Genomic DNA, 22,768 nt, shown 5'->3' with positions numbered 1-22,768 from the left:
ATGTAAGTGGAATTATACAGTATTCATCCTTCTTTGTTTGATTTACTTTTACAAATATTTGCAATACAATAAGTTATGTTTAACAGCAGTGAACTGCTAATGTTTTTTACATGCTTGCCTTTGGTCATCATGGTATATATAGTACATTTTGTTTTACTTATGGTTATAGTTTATCAAATTTTTATTGTTCACTATTGGTCTTGTGTAGTTGAAGATAATTCAGAGTAAGATGATGCATATGGTTTTGAATATTAAGTATTTAGACATCAACTTTGGAGTACAGTACTGCTTTTAAACATAAATGTTTTATATAGAATAATTTTATATCTCTAAAAACTTGGCTCCATTTGCATTAAGAGGAAATTGATGTGTATATATCATTTTACATAATACAAGTTTTTATATAAATCTGGCTTTTTGTATCATATTAATATATTTTTTCTAGCTACTGCTTCTGCTTTTCTGATGATAATACTGAATTTGGAGGCATGGTTGGACATTTTATTTTAAACAATATGCAATCCAAAATATTTTTTTCTAAGTGTTTTTAAATATTTAAAAGTAAGCTCATGTAGAAGTACCTATCTTAATCTTCCTCTTTTTAATTTATTTTGTATTTCCAGATATTTCTGTGTTATCTCTTGGACTGAGGTAGTTCTGCTTCTCTCGGGCCAATTTCCCTATTCTTCAGCTGTGGATTTCTCTTCTCTACACTTTACCTTTGTGATTTGCATTGGGGAAGACTGCTTTTCTTTTTGTTCCACCTCTCAGATTCAACACAGAGAAGCTGCGGGAATGCAGTCATCCTACCAACTTCTCCAGGAAGAAAGAAGCTACTGACATGTGTCTGCAGCTGCTATTTGCTTAATCATAAAGAAAGCTTACAAGCTAAAGGCTGATCTGATTTGAAATAGGTGCTTAGATGGTGGTATTTGTGAATTCTTTACCTTTTGTTCAAAGCAAGAAGACTGAAAAAATACCCAGTATGGATGACATCAGGGTTTTTTTTTTTAATGTCTTCCAGTTTTGGCCACAATCATGATAAGCACAGTTGAAACTGCAGCAGTAAATTCCAAACATATGTTCTAATTTGAAATGAAAGAGATGCTTAAAAAGAATTACATACATATCTAAATCCTGGCTCATCCTCTGACATAGATTTACTGGATAAGAACAAAGGTCCAGTTTTGCAATAAAACCTTTGATGTGATAAAGAAGCATAAAGATAGAATATCACAAGATTAATTTCATATGTGAATAAACCATCACAGTCTCTATAAATGCACATTTTCACATGTGTTAAGTCCACATTCTTGGATAATAAGAGGAATTTTTCTCCTAGAGAAGGAAGCTGTGGTTGACTTTCTCAGAAATCTTTGGACATTTGGTATTTTTTAATGGTTTTTCATTCTTCTAAGGAGAGACCACTTTGTACAGATGCTAACCCTGTGAATGCATACTTGGGTTTAGTGAAAAGTTGATAAAAGGATTTAAACAGTTTTGAGTCCAGTAATGGAACCCTCTTCACCTCCCTAGACAAGAGACTTCTGTATTACAAATTACTTCATTCTTTTTTGTGGAGTCTTATATAGCACTTGAGACTTGGTTTTACATGCTGCTAAGGCTGGAAGAAAAGTGGCATAAGTGGTTTTTCTGTTCAGAAGATGCGGTGGACCCTACAGTATGACTTGACTTCAGCTTTGGACAAGAGGAGTGAAGAAAAAAATGAGGAAAGTTTCCATTTAACTCCTTTCTCCTAGGAAAAAGAAGTCAAAATGCATTATGCAGCTCCATCTGACTTTATGGTGTTTTACATTCTGTAGCTCTGTTTTTTGTAAAAGCATAAATAACTTTTTTCCTTTGACCCGAGATTGGTTCTTGGATGTTTGATTTATTTTTTAGGCAATGGGTGTAATATTAGGCTGAAAAGACTGGGTCTCAGGTAATTTTGCTCAATTGGAACTAAATTTTCTCATCAGAGAATGGGCCTCAGAAGAAATGTTCCCAAACGTATTTAGATTAGTGTAGATTTAGAAGAAATTCAGGATCTGAAAAAAAGAAGGGGAAAAAAAAAAGTCAAGAAAAATAGTTCCGAAAAGAAGTAATGGATCTTCCTTTGTTTCTGTTATGTCTTAATGCCGTCTATGAACAGACTACAGTGTAAAGATGTCCTTGCTTCCAAATCAACAGAGGACCATTGTATGAATTGTCACGTCTTTACATAAGAAGAATGAAACCTTTATTTATAACAGTTTGTAAATAGAGAAAGGATTTAAAGCTGCTTAGATGAAATTAAGAACAAATCATCTTAGATCATCTCTGTGCTATAGGGAATGTTTGCCTAGGGCCATACGTGCTGTATTGCTTAAATCTTAGGGAAGATTTACCAGAATTTGAGAGTGATAGAAATAGCCAAAAATGGGAAATGTTGAGCACTTTTAATAATTAATTACACTGGTCAACCAATTTGAAATGGCATAAGAAAGCTTTTTAGTAAAATAATTATATAATGTAGATAAAATATACTTTCCTTTAATTGAGGACAATTATAGACTGGTAAAACATAGTAGAAGTAACTTTGGATAAAGGTAACTTAAATTTTTCTCTACGTAACTTCCCAGCCACTTCCTGTTTTCTTATAGTATTTTGGAATTTTTAAAGACAGAATGGAACCTTTATATGTGAGTGTCATTGGTATGTTGAGACTATCATTCTCTCAAATTCATGGAGAATGTGTATCTTCAGTTGTCTGTTATCCATCTTTCCCATGTCTTTTTGGCAACTTTCTGAGTAGAATCATTTGGCAAGGGATAGGGACTTTGTGCTATCAGCACCAGTGAAACCATCTCTGGCCTGCTTGTTTGAATTATGTATATGTATCAGACCCAGTTTCTCTGGTTGCTTTATATATTTTCATTTCATAGCTAAGAGAATCACTATTTAATGCTCTCTTTCAAGTTGTTTCTGCATCTTTCATGGCTTTCACCTGATGGTTTTTAACAAAATGGATATATTCCATTTGTATTTACCCAGTGTTTACTTAATACACCTACATTGTTTTTCCTGGTCTATTTTGGTCCCCTTCTTGATGGCAAAAGCTGTAATTTTAGTCAGGACTATGACTTTGCTATGCCTGCTTCCTTTCCTTTGCTTATCCATGTTAGCTGGCAGTTTTTCCTTTAAAAAACTGAACAAAAACGGGATATGTGCAATAGAAATATATATATATGTATATTTTAATACTTGTGGACAAATGTTACAAGTTGTTTAAGAACAACAAAATCACCAATGTCTTCCATTTTGAGATGTGTATAGTTTTGTAAGCATTAGTGCTTGGTAGCGTATTGTAGTGCCATGTTAGGGGTTAGTGCATGAGCCTAGTAATAATTTAAACTTCAGGATGAGTTATTGATAATAACTAATAGTGTAAAAAGAATGGAAATTCTAGACCTTTTCTTTTTTCCTAATATCTGAATCCATGATATTCTCCCTGGGGAAAAGAGATTAAGGCCAAGAGACTCATTTATGAATAGAAATGTGGGGTCACAATGTGAAATGCTATCTTTGAGGATATTCACGCTTTCCATGTGGGAAGCTGGAAGGCAGCTGCCTTTGAGTCTTATGAAATCTTAAGTCAAAGTGAGGCCCCATTACATGATTGTGCTTTTGCTCTCTTAGTTTGAGGTAAGATTTCACACTGTTTTCACATTGTATGTCTTCTAAGTTTATTGTTTTCCCTCTCCCTTTGCATCAAATTATTTTATATTTTGCATGTCTTACTGAGATGCTATGTTAATTGCTCAAGTGAGTGCTTTTTTAATCTGCAGACCATTTATGTTCCCTGTCTGCAGTATGCTATGTATTAACAGAACACTGGTCAGTAGTTGGGTACTCGACATTAATTTGTCATGGGCTTTTCCTGTTTCTAAATCTGCTGAAATGTGTATTGATGGGATTTCAGACTTTTTCATGAGAATTGGAAATGTAGCTAAATGGAACCTACCTAGGTTGCCATGTATTAACTAATTCTGCTTGGTTACAGAAAGTTGCCTCAGACAGCTTTCACTTTTTTCTACTTGCAGAAATAAAAGTTTTGTTTTGAAAGCATAGCTTTCTGTAGAAAAGAAATTCCTACCTCTAAAAGCTGCCTTGAGAACTTGGAAATGGCAGTTTTCTGGGGTGATTTCTAAATCACAGTATTAGGAGAGTCCAGAATTTATTGACACAGATTTTACAGTTAGTATCTTTTTTTAATATGATGTGTCTCGTGTACAGAAGCAACTTACAGCACATTGACTCTTGGGCAGCAGAACTCCAGGAACCCAGGTTTGGATTCTTATAGTGTACTTAATTGAAGTAGTTGTACTCTTGGTTCAAGTAGGTTAGTGCCTGGGAGAATCCGTTTCTGAAAAGCATTTAAACATTAAAAAAAAAAATACCTCTGAAAAGGTAATGAATGCAAAATAGCACAGTGTATAGGAAAGGATATTTCCTGTTGCAAAAAAAAAAAGCCATAAGATGAACTAATAATTTTCAAGAGGTAGAATTTTAGTAGCAATAACAGTTTTGCATGTATAGTAAGTTGCTTTAGTAAGGTTGTACAGTAGAATACTACTTGAGTTTGTGAGGCTCTGTGATCAACAGAGTTGCACAAAAGGAAAACGATGTTCTAGGTAAAGAGTATATAAAAGGTACTTTCTTTTAAAACTATGAATGTATATGAATATATCATTGTGTGAGAAATAGCAACTTTTGTGTAAGTTAAAGGTTAAAGACCCTGTTTGTTTCCTAGAGTGGAGGGAGGGTTAGAGCCATTGAATGAAACTTCTAGCGCTTAATCTGGAAACAAATGTACTCCTACTGATGTAGCCCCACTGAAGTCCATTGTGTGGGGATTTTGCTTATGATGTTTCTTTTAGCATCAGGCATTGATAAAATGGCATACTTTTTGCTTTGTCACCTTATCTTTCTCAGCTTGTTTCCTGGGTGCATTTTTTTTAAAAGGAAAAGTTTGTTGTGTGTGTATATTTAGGGTTTTAAAAAAAAATCCCAAGAATTTGGATAGCTGGCTTTTCCTCATGCCTGTTACTGTAGAAGAGTTAGGAGTTAAGGGTATAAATTAAAAGGATTGACGGGAACAGCCAAAGAGAGTATGTTGGCATTTTAAACCTTGTCTAATGTAGGTGTGTCAAGGCCTATGGCCTGTGACTGCTTATTTTAATAAGAACCCAGTAAGCTAGTACCTTGATCTGGGTAAAGGACACACAGCTCTCACATCAGGATATAGTAATAGAACGAGGGTGACTTCTCGCTTTTACCTCACGTTCATCTTGGCTGTCTAGTACCTTGAAGATCCTTCAAAAGATTGGGTCTGTGTTCCCGTGTTTTCCCAGGGGAAAAAAACTGGAAAATGAGTGGATTTAGGAAAATAGTGCCTCTTGAATATTTAATTCTTAGATGGCAACTCCAAAGGATAGGGAGAAGGCTATATTAAATTGATTATAGCTCCTCTTTAAATGTCCTATGCCATTAGTTGGTGTTAGAGACATTGGAATAACCAAGCAATATTCAGACATCTGCACGATCATGAGGACACCGCTGCATATTACAGTGATGTCAACAGTTTAGTTACTTAGAACAATTAGATTACACTTAACAGCCACGTTAGTAGTTGTAAATGCTCAAATGTGCTACAAGTTTTTGTAGTCTCAGAGTATGTGGTTGATTATTTTTCAATATTGTTGTGGTCTCATGTTTACTCTTTGTGTACCTGTGATATGCAAAATATGAAGAGACCCTGGGCCTCCAGGAGTTTACATTCTCATGGTGCTGCTGGTGCAAGCAAATTGCTTCTAGTTTATTTAGAACATTGCTTGGCTGTTAATTATATAATATTTGGAAGGGTTCCTTGGCCAACAGTTTTCAAAAGCAGAGGGCTATGCTAAACTTCAGGGCATTGATTTTGAGTTTACATTGTATTAGCTCTGCTGTTCATAAACTCCTTTTCCCCAGGGAGCTGTGCAGGTAATGCTCATTAATGTGAATCAGAAAAGAAACCATTCTGCCTAAGAGCATCTTCACTATCTCTATACCACCTATGCTCTTCTATGCTGTCACTTTCAAATGGCCAAGAAAACTTACTGATCCAGAAGACTGTACATCTCTCAGTTGTTTTTCTTCTCCCAAGTTTTTACATCATTCTCTACCCACAAGGACCAGGATTTGCAATTAAGCCTTTTATAACTGAATAGTGGTCCTAATTTTAACCTTTTTGTGTGTGACTTTTGTATCCTTACTGTGAAGCAGCGTTGTGAGAGATGTGGAGCACCTGCCTGCATTTCTAAGCAACCATTTTATTAACCCACATTTTTGGTTGAAACTTTGCATGTGTTCTTGTTATTCCCCCTAATTCCTCTGAGTCAAAGGGTTTATTTACTCTGCATGTTTATTAAAACTGGGTCTGGATGAAAGTATAAGCAATAGTGGCAGGCCCATAGTTCTTATTTTAGAGTACTAATATTCTAATGCATGATTGAAAATGTCCAGTGTTATGTGGTTAGCAGTAATTATATATATGCATTTATTAATAATGAAGCAATAGAGACTTAAACCAATAGCTTGAATTGTTTGGATTCTTAGTTTTCATTTTCTAATTAAAGATTATCTTACTTCCATTGAAATGGGAGCTAGAAGATAAACAGGGGCAACCACAAGACATTCAAACTGTCAGGAATAGAGCATAACTGTGCTCACCCTCTAACCTCTTGCCTGGTTCCATTAGTTCCCAAGCATGTTTAAAAATAAAAGGCGCAGACTAAGCATGTTGAATAAAAAGATGCTATGGCTATAATAATCAGAAAGGTGCAGAGTTTCAGAAAGGATAGGGAATACCAGTGTGGAGTATGTAAAATAACTAGAGATGGTGTTTGTCTGATGTTTATGTGGCTTAAATTTGGATCTCTTGAGACTAGAATCTTGGAAGTGAATAGAGGCAATATGCACTTTCTTCACATGTTCCAGGATATTCAGATAACTAGGCAACTTTTTTGATGGTACTGGTATTAACCAGCCATAAAGGGTCCTTCCAGCAAAGGAGACCATTCCATTTTGTGGAAATAGTCCTGAAAATATTGACATACCTGTGGTTTGGTTTCTCTAATGTTACTGGATTATATTTAAAAAAAATTTTTTAAATTGTTTATAGCCAGAGTTTTATCCTTGATGTTTTGGTTGGACTGCATAATTTGTTGCTTAAGCTTTTGATGCCAGGTAAACAGGGGCAAGTTTAAGTACAGGTGACATGACAAATAATACACAAATGGAATTCGTTATATCTGAAAAAGGAGCCTAAATAGCAGAGATTCAGATTGGATGATTTTCACTAGGCGCCTTCCAGGTTTCATGTTCTATGATTGAAAAATAATTTTTCCAAAATGATTTCAAACCTCATTTTAATCTTTGCTGTGGAATTTCACTCAGATACCTTTAGGAATGTTTAAGTGGAATGGTACTGTCCAGTAGTTCAGAATTGAGTTAATCATTTCACTCAGTATAGGAAGTGAGATGTCATATCCCATATTTAAAGTTTCTCTTTGGTACTTACTGATAACATGTCTGCTGACCAGTGAAACCAGTAAAGATTTAAGGACAGAGTTTCTCTAAACTCTGTTCCTATTATTCTGGTAAGGCATATTAAAATAGTTAATATTAGAAACCCAGACATCACAGATTTCTCTAGGAACGCATACTCCTAAATTTTCTTTAAAGTCAGAGTAGATAAGGTTACTGACAAATTTCAAAAGGTTTGTCTCTGTTGTTCATGGTATGCCATGCTATAAAATGTCTCCCAGGGATAAGAAAAGTATTCTCGCAATACATTATCATCAGTGCTTAAACAGCAGTAATAGTCTTGGCGCTTACCTTAAAACCACCCATCATTTGTAATTAAAAATATTCATATTAGAGTAACCTTCACATAGTTTCATTAAAGTAATTGTTGCTGTTTTTACTGGCTGTTCAGCATCTTCTTCATTGCACCACTGGTATGAGATGTTAAGAGAATTTCATTGAATGTTTGAAGTTTTTTACAAAAGGCAGCTTGCTTCCTAATCTATGCATCTTTGGGATTTTAGAAGAAATTTTATTCTTTGCTGTAAAAAGGAACTGCTGTAAGAGTTGGGAACTCTGCACCTGTGTAAATATATATATTTTGGCAATAAAGCAGCATGGGCTGAGAATGCACTGAAATTTCACCGTGGTGTTACTTGAATGGGTAATTCTGATAATGCAGTAAGTTATGGAGATGGAGGAAGGAGCCTCTCCGCGGACATGTGCTGAGGTAGGCTTCAAATGAAAAGAAGAAAAGACAAAAGGGCTTGGGTTTCTTGATACCAAGATGTGGCAGTTTCTGGTATAGTCCAAGGGAACAAAGAGGAACCCCATTTAAACTTATACCCTTACACCATTCCTGTTTTACCTTTAGGACCAACCTTATGCTAGGTCTATGAGCAAATGTTTAGTTTCTGCTAAGGAAATAGAGCTAAGTTTGATAATGATACAACTTGCAGAGAATCCTTCCTATCTGAAATTTATAAAGTAAATGTAAAAGAAGGCTTTATATTTAGTATTTAAATATTGGGTAAGTTAACTAAAGAGGTTTTTAACATTAAGAAGAGATTCTTTTTGAGTTAGGGGAAAGGAATTTTTTTCAGGTTTAAAATGAGAAAGATGTGACAAACTTCCTTGGGATTGGCCAATGTCAAATGGAGAGGAACAAAAGTTACGTGGTTTTTGTGGTGTGACAACTAATGTAATCACTCCTTTGATTTAGGAGACTATTAATTTAACATACACTTACAGACATACGCCACTCCCAGGTACTGTGCTAGATGTTGGCATTACAAAAATTGAGATGTTCTCTGTCATTAATTAAGGAGCTCAAAAGTGTACAACTCAGGGACTTTCAATATGTAATTTTTTTGTTCTTATAAGTACATGGAATTTTGAGAACACTTTTATTCAACATATACACAGTGCTAAATGGTATCAAACTACAGTAGAGTAGCCTTGGAATCTGTTAATATCAAAGTCCTTACTATTGATGTTAGACTTCCAGAGGAGCTCTTATACCACTAAAGCTTGTTGAAAAAGTCAACCATCTGTGAGAGTATCAATTAGTATAACATTTACAGAAGGCATAATATCAAAACAGTAAATGTACATGCCCTTTGAGTGTGTCCCACTTTTGGGATCACCCCCCTAGAAATACCAGGACAAATATGTTAAGATACGTACAAGGATCCAATACAAGAATGGTTAAATTCTGATACATGATTGACTCATACGTAGATGTTAAATAATTTGTGTGGCCTGGTATACAAAGCTGTCCGTGACATACATTGTGCGAGAAGCAGGTTGCAGAATAATGTGAAAAACATAATTGCCTTTGTTTTATGTCTTTGTATGTCCACATGCATGAAGGTTATAACAACATTTATTGAGGACTTACTCTGTGCTAAGCATTAGGTGTATTAATTCATTTAATCCTCACTATAGCCCTAGTTGGTTTTTAATCCATATTTACAAGTAGACATTAAGTAAACTGTTCAAGTTCATGACTAATAAGTACCTAAGTCACAATCTGAATCCAAATCATCTGGCCCCAAAGGCTGCTCACTTCCCAGCATGCTATATTGTGCCTCTCAGAAATGTAAGGGGGAGTGTACTTTTACTTGTTATTTTGTCACACATCTATATCTGAATTTTTTTCTAGAGTAAACATGTAAAATGTACTTGGGGGGAAAAATCTATTTAAACCAGCCAGCTTAATTTGATGCCAAGTTCAAGGATTTAATTTTCTATTGAAAGTCTACCAGAACAGCAAATCCAGAAGTTAAGGAAAATAGCTACAGAAAACAGCTTTTTAATTTAGATAAATGAAATATGTTGAGGCAGACATACCTACACACAATAAAAACCCCAATATATTCAACGTAGTATTCAATATAGTATTATTAGCTTTTATTCTTTAGGAGTAGAAAACAAGAGCTTTTCTAGTACTGGTTGTTGCTAGAGGCTTCACCCTTAAACCAAGTTTTGCAACTCACAAGCATAAAGCAAGTCAGAATTTTCTCCAGTTAAAAATATTTTTAAAGGAAAATAATCCTTTATGCAGTCTAAAATGGAAAGAATCTGCTATTTTAAAAAATTAGCTACATCTGAACCACCTTAACTATATCATCTCATGATTATGCTAGTGCCAGCCCCTCCTTAGTGGTATGCTTGGCATGCCCTCCTACCCATTCTCCACAGGACAACCATGATAAGGTTCTAAAAAAACGGATCCTGACAAAGGCCTTTAAAATTCTTTAAGGGCGTCCCATTATTTGGGGGATAAAAAAAAAACACCCTTCAGGAGGCCAGTGAGGCTTGTACCCTCTGGTTTCTGGACACTTGCAACTCTATAGGCCTTCTTGTAAGGGCCTCACAGGGCCTTTGTACAGGCTGGTCCCTCCATTACCTTGTTAATTCCTATGCATCTTTCAGACCACTGCTGAAACATCATCACTTCCTCAGAGAGGCCTTCCCTGACCCCACAGACCAGGTCAGTTATCTGCTATGTGTGTTTTTATCTGTATGTCCCTTTTCTTCAAAGCCCTTCCTACAGCTGTGATTTTACATGTCTTCATGTGGTTATCTGAATATCCATCTCTGACTAGCTTATAAATGCAGGATAGAGAGTGGCTGGTTTTGCTATTTTTTATTCCCAGTGGTTAGCATAATACTTTATAAATATTTATTAAATGAATAATATAAGCTATTGAGCCACAATGCTATATAAAGCAAAATATGAGAAAAAACATTTCAGTGAATGTTTGATGTTTTTATCATTCCTTTCATTATTACCCTGTTAAGCTCAATTTATAACTGAAAAGAGAAAGATAAGTATATATTATCCAGTTAACATTACCAACAGAATATGTATGTACCTGTATTTTACATAAGAAAAAAAACGATTTTCTCAGTATTTATTTAACAATTGCTCTGTGTAGGAAGAGTAGTCAACATAAATACAACTCTATTTCCAGGCCAACTATGCATCTTTAGATCAGAGCATTCATGGGACATTGCCTCTTAATCACTAAATTTGTAGTCAAAGATGTTTTCAGAAATAAGTATTATGAAGCTGACAAGAAGCTAAAATAAGTTCTTAAGACAAATAGCTATGAAACCTAGACAGAAGTCTCCTCAGTTTCTCATCCTCTAGAAATAGCTTCACAAGTCATGGAAAACCAGCTTAAAGGTGAACATAATAAAATATATTTCCCATCCATTCCTTAAGTTGACCTTTCTTGAGAAGTGAACAAGCAGCACCTGTTGTTGAAGACAGCAATAAGGCCTGACATGGATATTCAAGCTTTGACTCTGGATCAGTTTGCTGGCTTGGACTGGTCAGGAGTCACTTCCTTCAGAATCCCCATCAGTGAATTTAAGCGAGTGTGCATTAACATTATCTTCTCTTTCAGCTGGGAAGAGAAATAGATACCAGGGCATCTTAATATTAACCCTCAATCTGCAGTTTCTAGAAGCCACTTCACATTTAAGCTAGTGGTTGGGAGCTGGCAATATTGCAACACATTTCATTAGTACATTTCTTCTATTTCTGAAAGAACTTTACTCAGCAAACCTAGAGCACAATAAGGTGACAGATAGTTTCATGTGGAAAAAGACCAGCCACTGCTGAGCATCACTGCTTCTTGGTCTCCCTCTTTCCTAGCCCTTAACAACAGATTTAAACTCCAGAACTTGGAGAAGACAAGAATGGGATAAGAAAGCCTGCAGAGATAGAAGCATTAACCAGTCTTTCCCTTTTATTCCAGTGATGAGAATCTAACTTTTTCCCCTCTGTTCACAGTAAAAAATGTGTTTCTTTACTATTCTGCTAATGGTCTTCCGAAGTAGCTCTGGTTGTTAGGTTTAGAACAGGTGTTTGTTGTAACTAATTTTCAATAGTTCTTTCAGCTTAGAATACCTATACCTAGAACCAAACTTAGTGGTGTTACTCAGCAGACAACATGTACTCAACTCAGTCATGGGTAAGTCTTCTGTTGAAGTAAAACAAATCTTACTTCTGACATAATCTGCATAGCACACTAACTCTACTTTTTATGATCCAAGGTACAATTGTGAATACCCAGAATTCACCAGGAAATTTTGCTTAAACAGGTCACTCTAGAGCCCATTCATTTTATTTGGGTGCCCTTGGACATGATGAATCATTTTTGTTGCTTTCAAGATTTTTTCAGTCTTCATGTTTCAACGTTTTTACTACATGTTGGGGTATAGATCTCTCTGCATTTATCCTACCTGGGCTTGCTTAGGTTTTAACTTATAGATTGTTTTCCATCAAATTCAGGAAGTGTTCAACCATTATTTCCTTGAACATTTTTTTCTACTTTCTCCTCTCCCTTTTGTACTCCCATTACAAAAACATAGGTATACTTGATGGTCCAGTAGTTCTCTTAGGCTGTTTATTTTTCTTCTTTTTTTCTCTTCTTCAGATTGCAAATCTCTTCAGATTGCAAATCTCATCAGTCTGTCTCCAAGTCTGCTGATTTTTTGGCCAATTCAAGTCTGTTGTTGAGCCCCTCTAGGGAATTTTTCATTTCAGTTACGGTACTTTCCAACTCCGAGATTTCCATTAAAAAAATAACTAATTTCTATTTCCTAAGGGATATCCTCTATAATAAGACATTGTCATTATACCTTCCTTTACTTCTTTAAGCATGGCTTCCTTTAGTTTTCTGTACATATGATTAATTGCTGCTTTGAAGGCTTTGTCTGCGAAGTCCCAACATCTGGGCCTTTTCAAATGCAGTTTCTGATGCCTACATTTTATCCTGTGTATGGGTCAGACTTTCTTTGTGTGTCTCCTAATTTTTTATTGAAAACCAGGTATTTTAAGTAATATATTGTAGCAACTCCAGATAGTAAACACCCCCCTATTCACCTCCTGGCTTGTAGTGGTTGTTTTTTGCTTATCTGTTTGGTAGTTGGCTAGACTGTTTTATTGATACCTATTTCCCTCACAGTGTGCAGCCTCTGATGGCACTCCTCAGAGGACACAGCTTTGGACCTGTGCAGTCACTCTGGGATAACAGTGGTTTTAGCAGAGCCTTCTTTGACTGTTTCTTTCCCTGATCTCTGTATAAACTGGCTGCCTTTGTTGATATCACACCCAGCTATCAGCCTTCACTAATTTCTGGTTGACTGCTCTATTTTAACGGTGCCCTGGGGCATAAATTGCTCCATAGTCTAATCCAATTAAAATCAGGACCATTTTAAGAGAAGTTTGGTTTTTTTTTTTTTTGTAAGGGTAGTCTTTAAGGGCATTCTTTTTTTTTGTTGTTCCAACCCCAGGAGGGCTCTTCTTAGCAGTTCCTCTGATTCTCTCTCATAAACTTCTAACTTGTCTGTGGTTTAGCTTGTTGCTCACATGGACTACCAGCTTCCTCTTAATTGCTCACCACCAAAATCTGCATTGTTTTGGGCAGCAACCCTAGACTTGAACATCCCCACACTCTGTTTTAAATAAAGTTAGTTCCCTTGGGAGAGCTTCAGAGGTTTTTTAGTTAATTTTTTTTTAAAACAATCTGTCTAAATCTAGGCTTCCAAACTGGGGTGGGGATAATGTCTCTCAAAATAACACCGCTGCTTGACAAGCAGAGTGCTGGGCAAAGGCAGTAGCTTCTGGCCTTCTCAGCTTGCCTCTGCTAGCATGAAATGTCTAGCCTACAAGCACGGTGGGGCAAGGATGAATGGGTTTCCAGAACTCAGCCTACTGTGTCTGTGGCAGAACTTGCACACTACACATTGCTGTTCTTGCCTGGAATATAGACCCTCTGATGAGAAATGCTGGTAACCTTCCCCTCCAGGGAAGATACCACAGCCCTCAGCTGGGAGCTAGGGAATAAGGATCTCTGTGTTCTTGGCCACATCTGCCCAGATGGAGCCTGCCTCCCTCTAAGCTGGAGGGGCAGGGAAGGGAAGGAGGAGGTAGTTTGTGGCTCAAATGCCACAGACTCACTGCTCTTACCAAGTTTAGTAGATTTTCTTGAATAAATGTCTCTTTGTTTGCTTTATTCCTTGGGGAAAGTTTCCACAGACTTAAGATGCTGTTTTCTCTATAATTTTTTTCAGGTATAGCTGATTTGTTGGGGACGGGTCCATGGAGCTCATCAGGCCACCATTCTGGAACTCATCTCCCATACAAATTATTTCTAATCACAGTATTTATTGACCCTCCTCATCAACTTAGTTGCTTCGAGCAAGGGTTGGCAAACGATGGCCTACAGGATAGCCTGCTGCCCATTTGTTTTAATAAAGTTTTATTGCAACAAAGCTATATCCATTTGTTTATATATTGGCTATGGCTGCTTTTGCTCTACAGTGGCAGAGTTGAGTAGTAGAGACTGAATGGTCAAGCTTTAGATATCTGTCATCCAGTCCTTTACAGAACATTTAAGCCAATTCCTGGCTTAAAACATGGTTTCATGAGCTTAGTTAATGATGCAAATAAATGCCCTGATTACTAAATGGGTAATTAGCAAAGAATAAACTATGAACAGTGCTAATAACAAAACCAACAGTAAATTCTAAGGTTGTTCTTCTGAGGGTAGTAAAGTTATAGCCAAATTTCCACTCAAAATGAGTCAGCAAGCTACCAAAACAAGGTTGCTTTCTTCACCTCAAAACCATAACACCCTAGTAAAATTCATTTAATAAGAATTCATAATGATGGTTTCACCACTCTTCTCTGAGACATCTAAGCATAAGGTGCTTGCAAATAGGACAGACCTATGAAGGATGTTGGTGTCTATTCCCAGCACAGAGAGGAGGGTATAGGAATGCACAGCTCAGCAGCTCTCCACCTCCTCCTGAACCAGACCTGACAATAAGGCTTTAATATTTTGCTTTGTGTCACATTCAGTACAGAATGTCAAAAAGCAAGCATAAAGGATTGTTGGAGTACCCACCATTTCAGTGCCCCCAAGTTTGCAGGTACAGATTATCAGGAGTTGTCTATATTAAAGGAAACACAAAACCAGCATAAAATTTTACCTCTGCAACCTTTTCTGGTAGAGGTACGTTGTGAATATCCATCTCAGATGCATTTACTATGGCTTTTGTTTTTAAGAGGTAGCTAGATAGAAAATAGAGAAAATATTAGTACAACACTTAAGATTATCAAGGAGCCAAACTTGCAGCTATCTGTCAAACTAAGACTGCCTTCTTACTGATTTCCATTTCTAGATTCATAATGTATTTTGTAGGAAAAGCATTCTCAATTAGCAAGTCATCAAAGAGACTCTGTACCTCATCTCACCCCCTGTCAGCCAGGCATACATGAGCCAAAATTATGCTGGGACAAACTAAAGACAAAAAACCAGGATCATATGAATAATTGTGATGAGTATAAGTGTCACACTCCACCAGTAGATCATGTAGCACAGAAGAAAAATAATCACATTGTGACAAATACTGTTGGTCCTACCCCATAGCCATTCCTCAGATCTTTCCTGCTAACAGAACCCAGATTTTGTTGAGGGCAACAGAGTGCCCAGTCCTAAAAGATTAATAGTAACTGATCTAGGCCAACGGTGGCAAGTCACATATTTGCTTTCCCAGCTTGAGGCAATCATGTGACAGTTCTGCCAATGATAAGGGAATTTTTGCTGATAAAAGGAGACCAATCCCTGTGTTCCCAGACTTCTCATGTATCCTTTTCCTTCCAGTTTTGAATGCTACTATCTGTGGATGTAATGCTTATACCTACAGCAGCCATCTTGATCCAACAGGAAAGGGACAAGAGAACTGGAGATGCTGACCCAGAACCTTGTCGTGGTTGAGCCACTGGAACATTCCTGGAGTGGCCAACTGCCCCACCCTGTACTTGGTAAAGCCACACTTCAGTTTTCTGTTACTAGCAACCAAATTCATCCTAACTGCTACTCACAGACATAGATTTATCATGTTCCCAGCCTCATGCTAGCTATACTTTCCTAATATCTACTTAACCAAAAGGAATATACCAACCTCTGAGTCCAACTCCTCATTTTAAAGATTAAGAAATGACTTAAAATCCAATAATGCCTTTCAACTTTATATTAAAATTTTTTATTACTAAAACCTTACTTCCCTAAGCAAAAACTCAATTACAGTTTGGTTAAATACTTAATTATAACTGTTTTTAAAAAGATTTGAGGTTACTAAATAGCACAACATTCAGAAATACTTTTCCCAATCTCTCTAAACCTAATTCTAAATAGAAATTATTTAAGAAGAAACTAGAAATTGGAAGAAAAATATCAATGAACCTCAAGTACATATTTCCTGTTGAAATCTATGTTGAAGAACAAGTGGTATACCTAATGCACACTGAACAACCCCATGGTAAAGGGTGGGCTTTATTTATAAGTTTTATTGCTCAGTCATTTGTAACTCAGCTAGAAACACCTATCTAAGCACGTTAAATGAGAAAAAGGAAGCTTTCTGTTTTATGAATGGAAAATGAGCTTTGGAATTAAGACATGGATTCAAATCTCAGCTCCTCCATGTCTCCAAGCCTCCATTTTCTTATATTAAGAACTCAGTGAGGTAAGCATGGTGGTACAAACTGGCACAAATTACATCATCAATGGCTGTTTTTGTTTTTTTGTTTTTAATGATCAAGAAGAGACTTTGAAGGGTATTTCAGTTTGTTGTAATAAAAAAAAAGCTTAAGTAAATGGTAGAATTTATATTTAGGGATATAAGAATCAAAGTAATCCACAAGAATGAACAGCCAATAAGGAATTTTTTCTTATTTCATGAGGCCACATGGTCATTATTTTTTTACTTTTCATTGTATATCTGCTTCATTCTTTTTCTGCAGACAAAATTTCTCTGCATCTACATGTATAACTTAGAAAATATCCACTCTAAACCTGGAACTTTCACTTCCCAGCTTCAGCACCAGTACCATTTACAAATGACCAATATCTCTGGGTCCTTATTTCAAAGTCTTAGGGTAGAAAGCCTGATTGGCTCAGGTCCCCATTCTTGATCCCATCCATCACCCGGGAGTGATGTCACACAGGTCACACACATGGCCATAAGGTCCCACACTATGGAATGAAGATAGGCTGGGCACAAACCTAAAAAGTGTCTACTACAATGTTATTTTACAAAAACTTACCTTCCAAAAGTTCCTGTAGTGAAGGAATAGCCTCTCAATTATTCCATAGTATGATCATTAACACATGGTATGATTATAAAACATCTAAAATGATCATAATGTTATGAGACTATATTTTCATCCCACTGCCATCTTTTTTGTAAGAGACAGTGCCTGGCTTTAGCATCTTCTTTTGTACAAACATTCTGCCTTTTCTGGAAGATCTTTTAAAATTTATTTGAAATCTAAGACTATCTAAGTCTACTCACCACACCATTTTGTCACTGGAAAGGCAGAAGTGACCTCTCAAGGCAGCCAGGGCAGTATGGGTAGAATACAGATGGAAACCAATGGGAATCTCACACGAACCACAGAATAAAAGGTTGTAAGTGCTGGGGGAAGAAAACAGAATATGGGTAAGAAAGAAAAGCAGAGAGCAAATACAAAATAACCAGTCTCTGGAATCATTCCTAAAAACTAGGCTATATAAGAATGAGACTGAAGAAATGTCACATTAAAGAAAGGTTAACTCAGATTTTAATATAATTACACCCTAGATTACAGATACCCTGTGGATTCTGGCCATAAAAGCAGTCATGGATGTACGACTGTCACTTCACTAGAGCAATTTATATGAGAAAAGCAGAAAAAGGGCTAACTAATCAGATTAACATTAAACATATAAAACTACACATGACCATATAAATTAGCTACCATTAAACCAATTTCCAGTTGAAGTAAAATAATCAAATTGATTAGGGCTTACTATGCAATTTATTAATGGAACTCAAGATTTTTCTCTTGCACATATAACAAAAAATTAACAAAAAATTACCTACAATGCAAAAATTACCTAAAAATGCAAAAGAAAGAAAAGAAACTGTATTATCCTAGCAAACCACCTATTTACTTTTCCTTTATCGTCTAAAGGATTTCTGGATGAAGAATCAGGAAATGTTGATTTTAGTTCTGACTGTACCAATTGGGTAAGCCACTTAACCTTATATGCTGGCATATAAGACAAATTCAAATATTACAAAGAAATGTTTTAAGAAAAAAATTAACTGTTTCATCGTGCATGCAACTGAAAGCAATTTAAAGTGGTTTGGTAAGGGGAAGAATTATTTGTATAAACATAATATACTGTGCAGTAAAAAAGTACTAATGAAGTATAATAATTGCATGGCTAAAAATAAACAGATTCAGGCAGAAGACCTAAACAGACATTTATCCAATAAAGACATAAAGATGGACAACAGACATAGGAAAAGATGCTCAGTATTGTTAATTATCAGAGAAATGCAGATCAAAATTACAATGAGGTATCACCATACACCATCAGAATGGCTATCATTAAAAAGCATGAATGATAAATGCTGGAAAGAGTGAGGAGAAAAGGGAACCCTCCTACACTGTTGGTGAGAATGTAATTTGGTGCAGCGACTATGGAAAACAATATGGAGATTCCTTAAAAAACTAAAAGTAGAGTTACCATATATGATCCAGCAATCCCACTCCTGGGCATATATCTGGAGAAAACTCCAATTCAAAAAGATACATGCACCCCAATGTTCCTAGCAGCACTATTTACAATAGCCAAGACATGGAAGCAAACTAAATGTCCATGGACAGATGACTGGATAAAGAAGATGTGATATACACAATGGAATACTACTCACCCATAGAAAAGTAAAATAATGCAATTTGCAACAACATGGATGGACTTAGAGATTATCATACTAAGTGAAGTAAGTTAAATAGAGAAAGACAAACACCATGATATCACTTATGTGTGGAGTCTAAAAAAATGATGCAAATGAACTTACTTACAAAACAGAAACAGACTCACAGACATAGAAAACAAACTTATGATTACCAAAGGGGAAAGGGGCTGGGGAGGAGGGATAAATTAGGAGTTTGGGAATAGCAGATACAGACTACTATACATAAAACAGATAAACAAGGTCCTACTGTATAGCACAGGGAACTACATTCAATAGCTTATAATAACCTATAATGCAAAAGAATACAAAAAAGAATATACATATAACTGAACCACTATGCTATATGCCAGAAACTATCACAACACTGTAAATCAACTATACTTCAATTTAAAAAAAAAAACAAAACAAAACTCCAGATTTGTATCAATGGATACTAAAGAAAACCAAGCAACAAAATATACTCAATTTATTGGTAAATAAAGTCCCACACCACACATGCATATTGTATTTCTGTGAATATAGTAACCAAAAAATCAAGCAATGAAATAAAGTTGCATTAATCTGAATTAATTCCTATGTAGGAATTAAATTTTATCAGACAAAGCACAGTACCTACCGACAAATGTCTCACAGAAACTAATATATGGCACAGAGCAAAATGTAAAGAAATCCAAAAATTATACTTAGCATGTAATATAAAACAAAAATTTTCATGAATATTAGTCTGCTAATGACCCAGGAATGAAGTTTTGCATCATCACACCAGGTAAAGAAATATGACCAGCTGAGTGCTTGCTGAAGACAAAAGGAACCCAGAATGAACAGTGGAAGAAGAGTTTTAAATACCAGCTATGACCATGTGAGCAGTTACAGAAACAAGGAATGTAACTTATGAATATCTTTTATTTTGTTATGAATATGTTCATATATGTGTGTGTTCACCAGTTTTATTCCCTCTCTTTTCCTTTATCGTGTAACATAATATGTAATGACTTTTTATCATCGTATTGAAGTATTGGTAACTGTATATCATAGTATTTAAGTTATGAGATATCAAGGAGAAAAGTAAGTATCACTTAAGGACTTTACCTTCTTTTCTGGAGGAGGGATTAGTGCATTTTCAGTTGTAAGCAGGACAGCTGTCCATGTTAGCAAGGATTATGACCCTGTTACTGTCTTTATTTGTAGACTAAGGATAGTTTTATGAGATGCATGTGGATGCTAAGTTAACAAGTGATGATTAAATTTATGCATCAGCCTGACTGAGCTGAAGAGTTTCGTTATTTGGTCAAACATTATTCTGAATGTGTTTATGAGGGTGTTTTTGAATGAGATTAACAGCTGAATCCATAGACTGAGTAAAGCAGACTGCCCTCCTTATTGTGGGTAGCCCTCAGCTACTCAGTTGAAGACTTGAATAGAGCAAAAAGGCTGACCTCTCAATGAATAAAGGGCAACTCCTCTTGCCTGACTGCCTTGAGCTGGGACATTGGTCTCTTTTTTCTTGCCTTTGGACTTGAAAGGTCAGCTCTTCTTGGGTCTCAAGCCTACTGGCTTTTGGACTGGAATTTACACCTTTGCTTTCATGGGTCTGTGGACTTGGACTAGAGCTAAACCCTTGGCTCTCCTGTGTCTCCAGCTTGCCAGCTATGGATGCTTCTCACTCTCCATAATCAAGTGAGCCAATTCCTGATAATAAATCTCTTCCTGCTGAGTTCCACGGCTTTCCTTATTCCAAAAATATACAAACAATGGGACTTTCCCTCCAGTGTTTCTTAAACCACCTAGATCTGTACTGTCTATTAAGAATGTGAGCCACATAATTTTACAATTTCTATTAGTCTTGCTAAAAAAAGTTAAAAGAAACTGGTGAAATTGGTTTTTATATATTTTATGCTACCCAATATGCAAAAATATCATTTCAACATGTAATCAATATTTTTAACATTTAGTTTTTTGGACCAAGTTTTCAAAATCTGGTGTGTATTTTGCACTCAGAATATTTCAATTCAGAAAGGCTACAGGGGAGGGTATAGCTCAGCAGTAGAGTGCCCGCTTAGCATGCACGAGGTCCTGGGTTCAATTCCGAGTACCTCTGTTAAAATGAATAAACCTAATAACCACCCCTCCAAAAAATGAAACAAAACAAAACAAACAGAATGGCTATATTCTAAGTGCTCAATAGCTACCATGTGGCTAGTGGTTGCAGTATGGGACAGCAGGGCTTAGGATACATTATCCTCCTTTCTAAGAAGATATTCAGAGAGCTTCTGCCTCTGGCCCCAGATAAACCAATACCAGGCAGGCCACCACTCCCCTCCCTCTCTGTTTCCTTTGGGTGGGAAGAGGACATTCCTGCAAGGGTAGGGAGTGTATTTCAGGTAGGAAAGAGGAACTGCAGAACTCTTCCTGGTTACTGAGTAAAGCAACTAAGAATTCCTATATGTACTCTAACCCTAAAATTGAACCAAACCATAGTCAGAATGATTTGTCCTGCTGTTAAAACCAACACTGAATATCAAAGAGCTTTGTACTACTGAATTCTTTGAGCACTTTGTTGTCACTTGTAAATTATATTACAGGCAAGATAGAACGTTTACCAGGTAGTATTCAAGTACATAACATTCAACATTTGTTTTTCCCCAGGTTCCCAGGGCTATAGTAGAATGAGTCCTGCCGTAACTTATTACAAATTCCAGGTTAAATGCAAAATTAAAAGTCCTAGTTATGTCAAAAGATTGTAGTTTATAGTAAGTGATTCTCACTATACACCTAAAGGTAATTTTCTCCTTTTTCTCCTGCTAGATACAACTTTCTTAGACTCACTTCACCTGCACTAGTCACTAGGGAGACGTGGCTCTCACAAAGACCTTAAAACCTACAAGCAAATACAACTTTTCTATTTCATTAGTACATCAAGTTTGTACAAGACTCAATCAGGTAAAAGGAGCATCCTTCAAATACACTTTATAGACGGAATAAACTTTTCTTCTAGTGCAAGATTGGAAGAAATTCTTTTCTCCTCATGCAATTCGGTTCCACGCCCCTCAATCTAAGTCAGAAAATGACTATAAAGACCTGATCGGGAATTCTCAGTACGTACCTGCCTTTGAGAGAACCTTCAATGCCAACTAGGAAGGGAGCTTCCAAAACTACGTTATTTGTGACTCCTAGGAAGACAAACACGGGTCAGAATGGCAACCTGTGAGGCACTGAAAGAGAAAACCTCTCCCCTCCAGAGAGACTCATCAGGGGCACAAAAATCATGAAAAGTCGCCTCCACTCCTGGCAAAGGAGTTTATTTCCTTCCAATTTTCATCCCGTTTTCATCCCCAGCCGGTCACCAGGTGAGAAAGTTGGCAACACCTCCGCCCGCTACGCCTTCCCCAGACGCCGCGCCCACTCACTGGAGAAGACCACGGCCCCGAGGGACCGCGACAGGTCCCAGGCGAGGTGCACAGTGTCAGCGAGCACGGCGTGGCACTGCGCGCACTGGAACATGGCGCACCTCTCGGGCTGCAGCCACGACGGCAGCCGCGGGCCAGATGGCAGCTCCTCCGGCCCCAACCCTGCGGGGCCGAGCGGCGAAGACCCCTTCACCACCTGTGTGTCCCACTCCATGGAAGCCGTAAAAGAAGGTTCGTCAATCGCCTTCGTAGCGCCATCACAAAAGTCACCCCGCAGCAGCTGCGCATGGCGGGAACGGTGCCTCCGCGGCCGAGCCGCCATCTTCCTGCAGCCCGCGCCTCCGTTTCAAAGACGCACCAGGCCCCGCCCCAAGCTCGGTTCCTGCGCCCTCATTGGACAACGTGAGCGGGGGGGGTTCTGC

At 37.0% G+C, this 22,768-nt stretch overlaps 1 protein-coding gene and 1 long non-coding RNA gene across 4 annotated transcripts in view; one reads left to right on the top strand and one right to left on the bottom strand.

Annotated features, from left to right (window-relative positions):
• The window catches only part of LOC140696824 (uncharacterized), a 15,521-nt gene extending 7,274 nt beyond the window's left edge, over window positions 1–8,247 (top strand). The window contains exon 3 of one of the 2 annotated variants that reach the window (XR_012073372.1): window positions 772–8,247. This is a non-coding gene — a long non-coding RNA (uncharacterized lncRNA). Of the gene's footprint in view, window positions 1–623 lie in introns of both variants that reach the window. The other variant, XR_012073371.1, reaches the window with a different exon arrangement.
• OIP5 (Opa interacting protein 5) lies at window positions 1,872–22,749 on the bottom strand. Of its 2 annotated transcripts, XR_004187436.2 has the most exons (6): window positions 22,347–22,749; window positions 22,043–22,109; window positions 17,485–17,607; window positions 15,121–15,202; window positions 11,374–11,525; window positions 1,872–2,048 (listed from the first exon to the last, which is right to left on the bottom strand). XR_004187436.2 is itself a non-coding variant. In XM_006201770.4 (5 exons), exons 1-5 carry the CDS (start codon window positions 22,666–22,668, stop codon window positions 11,430–11,432), a joined length of 690 nt encoding a protein of 229 aa, XP_006201832.1. In that variant the 5' UTR covers window positions 22,669–22,748; the 3' UTR covers window positions 8,958–11,429. The 2 variants fall into 2 exon arrangements, 1 of the variants encoding a protein (XP_006201832.1); XM_006201770.4 differs by lacking the exon at window positions 1,872–2,048 and having other exon boundaries at window positions 8,958–11,525; window positions 22,347–22,748.
• Window positions 22,750–22,768: the final 19 nt, after the last annotated feature.

The sequence above is a fragment of the Vicugna pacos genome, chromosome 6 (assembly GCF_048564905.1).
Source record: "Vicugna pacos chromosome 6, VicPac4, whole genome shotgun sequence".
Taxonomy (NCBI): Eukaryota; Metazoa; Chordata; class Mammalia; order Artiodactyla; family Camelidae; genus Vicugna; species Vicugna pacos.
Note: the sequence above shows the minus strand (reverse complement) of the source record. Positions and strands in the feature narration are given on the sequence as shown.